At 45.7% G+C, this 11212-nt stretch overlaps 1 protein-coding gene across 1 annotated transcript in view; it reads right to left on the bottom strand.

Annotated features, from left to right (window-relative positions):
• The window catches only part of VANGL1 (VANGL planar cell polarity protein 1), a 38548-nt gene extending 29810 nt beyond the window's left edge, over nt 1-8738 (bottom strand). The window contains exons 1-3 of the mRNA XM_009274525.2: nt 8656-8738; nt 6733-6859; nt 3302-3909 (exon numbers count right to left, since the gene is read on the bottom strand). Coding sequence (XP_009272800.1) covers nt 3302-3909; nt 6733-6859; nt 8656-8738 — 818 coding nt within the window. The remainder of the gene's footprint in view (nt 1-3301; nt 3910-6732; nt 6860-8655) is intronic.
• Between the last annotated feature and the right edge of the window lie 2474 nt (nt 8739-11212).

Raw genomic sequence — 11212 nt, 5'->3', positions numbered from 1 at the left:
GGGCTCTGAGCAACCTGATCTAGTTGAAGATGTCCCTGCCCACGGCAGGGGGGTTGGACTAGATGACCTTTAAAGATCCTTTCCAACCCAGACTATTCTATGATTCTATGATAAGATGTCTCAAGAGCCTTCTCACCATCAGCTTCTCCGGAGCACACTGGACTGTTGAGGAAGACAGACTCCATGGACAGCCAGGGAGCAAAACATTTAAGATATTTGAGAGCATGAAGAGGACAAAAGACTGGACTGATGCAGCAAGGTTTTGATTTCAGGAGGCAGTCAGATTGCTATACCTGTTAAAGCATGCTTCCTCCTTCCAGGTGGCAGCCCACAGCCTAAGACCCCTTTAAAAGCGCTGGGTGAGGCAAACATGCATGGTGGCAAACGGAGAGCCCAGACGCAGCAACAAGTAGAATATGCATACTCCATCATAGCTACAACCACCTCCCCAGCACACCCACAAGGCTGCTTCTTCAGTCTTCCTGAATAATCCAAACTGTCCTTGCATGTCTCCACATTTTCCCATTCCAGCCCCATGCCTCAGCCAGAGAGCCAGCCAGAGCCAACCAGAGGCAGAAGGCAGCCCCTTGTGACCCTGACTGACATTTCACCGACAAGCATGTCAAGACCTTTACGGAAACTTTGCAAAATTATGCTGCAAAGATGTTCAAAAATTCCCACATTTCTCATGTTTTACATAAACATCTCACGATCCTAAGCCTTTAGAAGGTGAAGGAGATACCAACTACATTCACTTCTTCCAGTGTTTGTCACATTGGGGCCACACTGTATCAAGACCAGCAGCTCTTACCATTTACGCGCAAGTAACTCTCCCTGTTGCTTGTAGTGAGAGGAGAGAGAATGAACTCTCCCTTAGTTGGGAGACACTTGGCCACTGATCAAACCTACACAGTTTTACCTTTACATTAGTAAAGATGGAAAGACACACAGGCTTCAAAACACATGTCAATACACATTATACTCATCTGTCAGAAACTAAGGAAAAAGCAACACTAGTTTACCATTATTAGACACGCTTGACAAGACTGTCCTGTAACACAAGACACTGAAGCATCTACATGCTGCATGGTTTGGATTCAATACGCCAAACAAAATTGCAATCAGCTTGCCAACAAATGAGAAGTTATTAATTTTCATACATCTCAGATTTCACCCTAGGTTTTACAACTCTTTGCTGCCCTTGCATCACCCAAGGCATTTCAAAACCTTGCTGCAAAGAGAGAATTGGAGAGAACACTGTTTCTAACACGTGCTATTAAATATTTAGGCCTTGACTCTCGAGCAAATTCTTTGCCTCCGATGGCAAGACTACTTACATGGTTAAAGCCAGGCATGCAGACTTTGGCAGGCATAGGATCTTAATTCCTCTGAATGCAAACCCAGAATCTACCACCAAGCAACCAGCAAACTCTCTCAAACCAAACCTGCACACTGTGTGTGTATATATAGGTATATACAAACATACATGTACTGAACTTTCTGTGCAGAATTATGAGAGAACTGCCCCGGCACACCTCAAGGCATAAAGCTGTGGCACAGGGGAACTCTTTGGTAGTCATCTCTTCATCCCCCTAGTCTTAAAGGCTATGCTGGATCTGTCACTTACCACAGAGGAATTTTTTAAGTTTAAAAAAAAAAAAATTGGTTTCACACGAAAACCAACAGAGATTAGTTCATTTTTTAAACCCTGAAGGTGACCTTTCATTAAGTCAATGGGAGCACTTCCATTACAGAAGAGGGGCTCTCCTTCACATTTTACAGAGAAGGAAAATACTGCAGAGTCCAGACCTAGTTCACCCAAAAGGCCTTGAGTTCTTCCATTAAGCCAGAAACAACATCCAGGATTCAACTCCCAGACTTGAGCTTCAACCACTAAATCTGCTTCAAAGCAATTCCATTGCTAAGCTAATGGCTGCAGGAGACTCTTCCTACATCCACTTAAACCAGCAGACACTAATCTCTCCATCTGCAATAGATACGCATGCCATAGGGGTCTGGACAGGATAAGCAGAACAGATGTTTAAGTGCACATACAGTCTGGGGAATCATCTTCAGAGCTCAGCTGCTAGCTTCACAGGGCACAGGAACTAAGAGATTTCTAGAGACCTTCACAGGACACGGGAACTAAGGAGATTGAGACATCTGTCCTTTCTTGTACCTTTGCTGAGGGAAGCATTAACCCCAGCAGGAAGGTGGAAGCAAGCAGGCATGCGTCATACCTATGGATATTGCACAGCTCTCAAACACTCCCAGATACATCTGACCCAGCAAAGTGATCCACACCTATGACAAAAAGAGCATCATGCTACAAAACCAAACCAGGAGCAGCATAGCACTGCCAAAACACACCTACACGTGCCCCAGTACTCATTAAAAATACTATTCCTAAATGCCTGAACTGTTGGGAGATTTTGGCTGCATCAAGGCAACTGCTTCAGCAGGACTAAACACAATTTCCCTCAAGCCAACACAAAACTGCAGAAAACTGCCGAGTCCCCAGTCACTGGAAGCAGCCTTCAGATCCCACAGTGTAGCTATCTGGCTAAGTCCTTCAAGGTAGCCCCAGCCTGTCACAGTAACAGGCTTCAGAGCACAAACACCTGAACACGAACATTTCAATTGGCCGCAAAAGGCACACACAGGATCCAAACGACAGTGGTCGATCCGACCCGAGGGACTTTTACTCAGGCTCCTCGCACAACTCTTGGCTGCACAGGGCAATGAGGACAAATGGACATTTTCAACAGCACGTTAGGTTGCTGAATGCTTTCTCACACAGGGCCACTTACTTCTTCCTTCAGCCCCTGCCACATGGACTAGCCTGCTGTCAGTAGGCTCCAGGGAGCGATGCTCTGCACAGCCTGAAGGGCTGCTCTCAAAGTGGTGCCTGGCCCATACAGCCAAAGAGCACAAGCCAGCCCTGGCTACACAAGGAGGCCTCTCCCCTTTCCTCCAGTAAGGAGACAGGGCAAGAAGCCCAGAGAAGGATCTTAAAGATCTCATCAGGCTTAGCCCAATGACCAGCCTAAAGTTGTGCCATCAGCTCTTTTCATTTGCAGAATTTATTTCATTTACAGGACTCCTCTGAAGCAGGGACCACCTCTCCCACACTTGCAGAGGGGAAGAGAAGTTCAGTTTGGTAACTTTGGAGCGACTCTAGGACTCCTCTGGGGGAATATTCAGAAACCAGCAATATCACATGTACAAAATCAGTTGATGCTTCATGCTACAGCATAGCCACACTTATCTACACCACTGGACTTCAAGAACTTGTACCTACCTCAAGTGCCCCAAGCTATAGTATCGCGACTCTCCGTCCGTTGACCGGACGACCTTGACAGTGAACACGGGCTGCAGCTGCCGTAGCTCCAGCAGCACAATGGCCAGGTAGTGAATGAAGAGCAGAGCATCCACCAGAGACACTGCGTACTGCACTATTCCTTGGTAGTTGGTGTCCTTTGAGTCCAAGATGCGAACACCATAAAACAGCCAGTAGGAAAACACAAACAGGAATATGAGGACCAACAGAAGGGCCCGAAACACAAAAACCCTTGGTATATCTGCCTTGGGCTGGCGGAAGAACAGAGCCCAGGTCCCAATCAGAAGAATGAGGAGTTTAAATGCCACAGAGATGAACAGTCCCTCACAGACAGTACCACATGGCTCCAGATCATCCCGCCACAGGATCTGGGGTAACAGAATGAAGGCGATGGGGGTAAGGAAGACGAGGAGTCCAAGAACAGCTGCCACTGTTAAGCCCAGGTAACGTTTGCAGTCCAACCCAACGCTGTCCTCCAGATCCTTACTGATCCGGGCAATGTCCTCCTGGGAAATACTGTGCTCAGAGGTGCCTGTGATTGCTGTCGTGGTCTCACCCCAGTTGTCATCCTGAGGAAGAGATAAACAAAAATAATATTGAAACAATCAGGTTATTCCTTCCAGGTCTTCTATTTTTCTTGCCCGGAAAAAGATTGCAACAACAGACTTAAGTCCCAGAAAAAAAAATACAGCAAAAGCAACACCTTTAATATATTGAATAATCAACCCTGAAAATTAGCAAAGGTTTGGAAACAACAGCAACTTGTCCAAACCAGTGACTGTAAACATTAGGTGTTAAAAACCTGTAACTGTAGAGCAGGTAGCTCAGCTTGCTATGCCACTCACTGTACCCCAGAGGTTCCTCTTCCAGCACACTTAACGAGTAATATCACATAACTCCTGGAAACTGCAGTAATTATCAGTTCTCATGTGCAGGGCAAGGACTAGCACTCTTCCAGCCCACAAATTCTGCGGTGCAAGTGCACCACAGAAGCACCTGGAAGGGAAATTTTCCTTTCAGTGTTTCAAGCCTGTTGTTGTTGTTGTTGTTGTTACACAATCAAAAACGTGTTCACGCATTATTTTTCCATCCATAACAGAAGCAACTGCACTTCCAGCAAGTGCTTCCACTTTGGTTTCTTTTATTCTCCTCTACAGTAGCACTGCCCTCAATAGCTGACATTCTAATAAAAGTTTAGTTAAATCAACAAATCACAGGTGGTCACAGAGGATATTTTCAGGTATGGGGCTTTAAGTTTAGAGGATCCTAGACTACCAAGTAGCTCTGGTATTTAGAGTCCAGGACATTGTCAGAAGCCACTCAGCCACAAAGAAGCTTACCTGAAATACAGTCGCCATATAGTCAAACTTCAGATTACATTACATTTTCTGAAAGTCTCATTTCTTCCCTAGCTAATATCAGAGGACTTCTGCAAGCTAGTTCTCCCATCCCACGATGCCTCCAATTGCTCCTTCCTGGTGCTGGCACGGCCAAAGAGTTACACTGACATGTATGGATTTGACTCACAGCTGCTGCTGGAGTGACTCATGCACATGAAGACTCCTGATACTTCCCACAAATACACAAACAGTAGCAATGCATGCGCTTTGTTGCTTGGCACCTGACACCTTTGTAGCTGCAACGCTCATTCAGAAGTGCACGTTTTTGCTCTTCCTCCTACCCTCCTGAGTGTATCTTCCTGCAGCCTGTGTCATTAATAGGATTTACACCTTCCCCCAGACTTCTGCAGCTACGCATGCTGATCAAAGCATTTTGTTTTAAAGAAGCAGGCATCATTTTAAACCTTTATTCACTTCCTTATAAGAGTTAGAGGAAAGTCTTCAAGAATCTTTGGGAAAGGAGTAGACAGAGGCAGCGCAACTACTTTGAACAACTCCAAGGATTTAACTTCTAATGCACTCCAAGACATGAATACCTCCCATGCCTAAAGCAGTAGGGTTTTGAGACAGAGCAACCACAAACAGTCAGCATCTTGAATTAATGAGGGGTTTTTGAGTCATTTCTCACCAAAACAGAGGACCCAGAAGAGATACCTGCACTGTAGTATGTCCTGAAAGGCAGCATAATCCTATCACATTTCCCTCTTTGTCAGTGTCTCCAGTAAAGCAATCTAAGCATTTCAACTATTTTATGTTTATGCATGGAATAGCTCTGCATAGTTTCCTCCATTTGATGAACTGAGAAACTGTGCAGAAGAGAGGAGGGACAGAAACACCACAGCAGCTTAAGGCTACAGCCCACAAGACAACAGGCAACCCTAGTCTCAGTCTACCTCTTACAACAGCTCTTCCCACTTTAAGTGGCACAAGCAAAAAACGTGCAGTTATATGGAAATATGAGTCTAAACCTCTAGTGGTACAAAGCTGTTGGACCCAACCCAGGGCACCCTGCTCCCTAGGAGAGAAGTCTTGCTCGTGCATCAACTTACTTTGCTTTGGCTTTAATCCACACTGAGGAGGTCTGCATGAAAACAAGGGCTTAAGAATTCACCAGCACCTTTAGATCTATTTGAAGTAATAGCTGGGACTCATGAAAACAAGCATCCAATTACAAAATACCAAATGGCAGTACATGAAGTGAGCCCACCTGTAGCTACATGAATACTGTAACAAGTACTACCATACACAGTTTGGGTGGACACTGGGCATCAATTTTTTTTTTTTTTTTTTTTTTAAACAGGCAGAGGTGGAGCCCCACAGCCAAGGATTAATACACCCCAAATCCAGCCCAGGAGGCACTGGAACATCCTGCATTCTATGTCTTGCAGCATCAGCCATTCTTTGAAAATGAATATGCACCTTCACCTCAGCTGCTAGAGCACAGAGAGTACTGGATCCATTCTAGGTGCAATCTAAACCCAGCATTATTCCATTCTTTACTTAACCCAGTGTTAATGTACTAGCTTTCACTGAGTTCACCCTCCTTCCCGGCTATTTTGCATTAGTTCTACATTTCTTGCCTCCTTTACCTACCGGGATCCTGGTCCTAATGTGCTTTACACGATTACCTAGAGCAAGTCCTGCTTAAAAACAAAAGTGCACGTACAGGTGAAAGGGTTGACCTGAATAATGCACAGTGAGATGATGGAAACAGATGTTTCTATAGAGCTTGGTAGATGACGCTCTGGAGACAGAGGCAAATTAGTGCCCCAGGAGTAGTCACATCAGCACTGGTGCTGTCAAAAATAATGCTCTCGGAAAAAGACAAAACTGATCGAGACCTTGACTTTATGCATGAATAAAGGGTACCCATAAGTCGTGATTCTTTACTAACAGCACGCGAGCAACACTTTTTTTCCTATTCATGTGCCGGTAAGTCATATGCTCTGTTCCAGAAACCACACTCCACATTTGCTTTCACTCCTTCCTTACCTGGCCCTCCTCTGCCCGAGACGCATCGTTCCCAAGCAGTGGCTCTGCAGGAGGTGTCTGGATAGTGACGGACTTCTCAGACCGACTGCCATCTTTGCTTCGTGGCGATTTGTGCCTGTCGCGACTCCTTTTCCAAACAGAGCAAGAGGAGAACAACGTTACCAGATAGTTTCTGGAGCAGGGCCTGGAATCTGCTACACCTCTACCTGCAGCAGGTGCCCTAAGCATTAGGTCATAGTCATGCATGCCCATCTCTTGATCAATATTGACTCAATCTGTGACAAAACAAGGTTTGGAAGAGGTAGAAAGGGACCTTGCTCAGAGCAGCCTACAGCCTGGTGGCTGGGACAGTTTACCCCCTCAGTGATTGGAGAGGGGAGCAAAGGGGACAGGGGTACCTCCCCACCACCTCATCTTCTCTTAAAACAGCTTCTGCCAGTGCTGCGCTTGAAAGCGAAGCTTGCATTCTCCAAACAAGTGGCAACTCCATTTGGGATTAACTGGTCTACACAGGTCTCCACCTGCAATAAAGTGTCTCACAGGGACGTGTACAGTTAACACAAGGAATTAATCAAGACAGCTTTAGTTCCTGCAATGTAGAGTCTTGTCAACTAGGACCTTAACACTGTAGGACAATTGGTGAAGTTTATTTCCACTGGTTAATAACCCCCAGTTAAACTCTTACAAAAGAGAGCAAGAACATCAAGCATACCAGGCTAGTGCTTACTTCCAGAGTAGCCCTGTAGACCTCACAGCTTCTCATCTGAGAATGGTGGGGCTTAACTCATCTTGAGACAATCCGCTCACCAATATTTTCCTCCCGCTTGCTACCCGGACAGGAAAGCAGCCTTTGCACCAGGAGACCCTCACTGTGCTCAGGGACTGGCTTAAAGCTCAGGAACAACCAGGGTCCCAGCTATGCTCTCTCCATTGCATGTCTCTTGGAATTACCCAAAGCCCAAAAGGTTTCATGGGATGAGACTTTTTCCTGTTCACAGTGAGAGGATCTAGGATTTTTATGTTGTTCTGGGAACTCTGAATCTTTCCACATGACATTCTAAGCTTCAAAGGGCAATCCCTATTGGGGGTGGGGATCTTAAAGAAGGGAGAAAAGGCAAATGAGATGTTTTACTCAATAACTGGACTGCGAGCAAAGAGACTTCATTTCATGGAAGAATTCTTTTTTCCAACCACACAGGATAATTGCTTCTGAAACGCAAAGTTATTTTGGACCAGCTCAGTTCTAAGTCACAAAGACTGTAAGTGGCACACGTTTTGCATGTAAAACTAATGATGATGCAGGAAAAAAAAGGATAATGTTTCCAAGTAATCAGAAGTTTCAGAGCAAGATGGTTTTTGAGGCTGCTGAACTACCACAGAGAGGACTTGCTATTCAAGTTCAGAAAAGCCTGACTTCTAATCCAATCAATGCTGATAAAGGACTTGTTGTGGACTCAAGTACCACTCAAATTCTATTAAAAAAACCCAACACACCAGCAACGGAGTAGCCAGGAGGATGGTGGGGAAGAGATAGGAAACCTTATTATTACACAATAAAGAAATGGCATCAGAAGAGAAGACAACTGGCAATTATCAGTTTAGGAAGTCTGACACGTCTTCTCCCCAGAGACTCTACTCATCCCTTGCGCTTTAAGAGCAGAGTTAAGTGATCTTTTCCTTGTGCTGGCACTATCCCAATCTTTCTGGCCACACATGACCCCAGCGTGCATCCAACAGGTTGAATATCACTAAATTAGCAGCATTATTGCTTCCAGTCTCCTCACTGGGTTCCTCATGAGGACTCTCCACATGGTTCTCTTCCAGAGCTGTGGCCCCACTGACTTCATCCTGGCTTACAATTTTTTTCCACGGGACATGTCCTAGCTTAGAGCAGTAAGTAATTAAAAATAAGCATTTCCTTACCCTTGTCTGTGAGCTTTTTTGGAGTGACCTGAGTAGTGGGAGTATCCCGAATATGTCGATTCTGTATCCATTGCAGCAGACATCGGGTCTGCACAGAAGGGGCACAGATTTTACTTAGAAGACGAGTTCCTGGTGCTCCTGAGGTGGAGTCCGTGGTAAAAGTGCTTTCCTGGGTACTCTTTGCTTCCCAGTCATCAGTAAGGTCTGGTCCTCAGACAGCAGGCGAGCTTCACTTACAAGGAATCTGATCAGAGGGGAGGGAGGGTGCTCAGCTTCTTACGATCGACCTAAGGAAAGAGAAATGGTCATGGAAGGACACTCTAAGCAAATCACGACATCATTCCTACTGCAGCAGTTCCCTCACTCTGGCCATATGTCACCACTCATCACACTGTGCCCAATTTGCAAGCTCGTCCTGGCTGATATCTCTCTTTTCGGCCTAATGAAAGATATGCATTTGTAGAGCTTTAAACAAACTGATAACGTATCTCTGTTTTGCAAAGTCTAGCTCATTCATCTAAAAATCTGGAAGAAACAGCATAAGTCACCTGGAAAAGATAGTGACTTGGAGAAGGCTGAGCAGCCTAGATACAGAAATTCACCCCCAGAAGAAGTACTGGGCTCAACTTCCACACCCCCATCTCTTCACCTGTGTAATGCACAGCCCAAATACCCCCAGATTCAGAACAGCAGCTTTATAACCTATATATAGCGGGGAGGGGTGTGTGTGTGTGTGAGGTTGACTTTCGTAGGAGAAATGCAGGAGAGGATCAGACCACCATGTCCGAACCTGCTTTGTTTTCACAACTGCAAGGTGCGCCCATTTTACAAGCATTAGTTACTACACAATCCACGGCTCTATGAGCACCTCCCTTTCTTTGCAACCTTTGCCTCCAGAACCTAATTTGGGCCTTGAAGAATTGAATTTTATTAAAAATCATATCTATATATACATGTACTAATAACACTGGGGAGAATTGATTAGAGATCACATCTAGCTTATACAGGCCAACACTTCTTATAACGTACTTCCATTTGGAACAGAAGCTTAAGTCTCATCCGTAAAGGGCAGAAGAGGGTCATGGTTTTCAGAACAGGAGCAGGGCGACACCAGAACAATTCCCAACAGCGACATGTCAAAAACCCTGAACCCTGTGGGGAAGAAGGGTAGACACCAACCCGCTTCCCAAACCCACATCCTGCATTAGGTGAGAAGAGAAATGGAAAGGAGGGGAGTTAGTCACCAGTCTGGGGAAATGCATGCAAATGGTGAAGAGGTGCAGATGGATGGGTTGCAGCTACGGACGGAGGTACCTTGGCACAGCCCAGCATTTGGCACAAAGGAGCACTCTCACATGCCTCCTGCCCAGATGACTGCTGCCTCCAGCCAACACAGGGCTACAGCCATGCTGTACGTTCAGAGCGGGCAAAAGACCACTTTAAAATTAAATTAGATCCCTCTGTTATTTTCTGCTCACAGCAGTTTTCAAAGCTGTTAGCAATAAAACAGTCAACCACTGCCCTCTCTCCCCAAACACCGAGGGACAACAACAGAAACCGGGCTTTATACTTGGCCAACTATTCTTTCCAGCCATAAGATTCCTCCACTAACACCTCCAGAAAAGCTTGTAAGTGAGCAGAGAGCTCTACCACATGCAAGCCATGCCAAAGAATGAAGCCTCTTGCCCACAGGGTTCCTTGGCTGGCAGTGCAATCTGCAACGAAGTAAAGAAGCGTTCCCGCTGCATTGGGAGCTGCAGGTATTTGCACAACACTTGGGCTTGCCAGGGCTCTTGGAAAGGAGAAGGTGGGGGGAGGACCTTTTGTGTACAGGAATTCCCAAGCTCTAAGGGCATATCGTGCCTCAAGAAAGCTCCTTAAAGGCAGCACAGAATCTAGCAAGGATAAATAAGGATCGGAACAAAAGGCCTGGTTTTGGGAGGGGAGGAATGAGGATGAATTTAAACACAGCAAGACATAAAGCCAAGGCACGGCACAGTTTGGAATATGGCATCATTACTGTAACAGGAATAAAAATTCCCCAGCCTGGGACACATGATGTAACACTCATTAACTCCCTAGACTTGCACACAGCCTGTAGCTTAAGGATCCAGCAATAGGCTGGGACACATTAAACCTGATTTTTACCTCTGTCCTGCTACGCAACCTTGGACAAACCCTTCCTCTGTGTCTGTCCTTCAATAAATGGGGGTGAGGCCACCACCCCCCTGCCTTCAAAAAGCGCTATGATACCCGCAGAGGAGATGGCTACACAGGACCTTGGAAACATTAGGCATTACAAACCAGGAACACCCTCAGTTGTACAAAAGGTGGTAACAAGTAGTATGGGCTTAAACCACTGACTATTTGTGACGTTACTGGAGTCCCTTTGAGAACAACCACTGTCTTCACAAATACATACCACCACATTACAGGAATAGGGAAAGCAAGGAGAGCTGCCGGCATACATCAGTAAGGGTTACACATTTTTCCTTGGCCTCTGGGAAAGTAACAACTCCCAGCCTTTTCCTCTAACCACATAACATAATTTTTCCCC

This window comes from Aptenodytes forsteri, unplaced genomic scaffold, assembly GCF_000699145.1.
Source record: "Aptenodytes forsteri isolate BGI_AS27 unplaced genomic scaffold, ASM69914v1 Scaffold379, whole genome shotgun sequence".
NCBI lineage: Eukaryota > Metazoa > Chordata > Aves > Sphenisciformes > Spheniscidae > Aptenodytes > Aptenodytes forsteri.
Note: the sequence above shows the minus strand (reverse complement) of the source record. Positions and strands in the feature narration are given on the sequence as shown.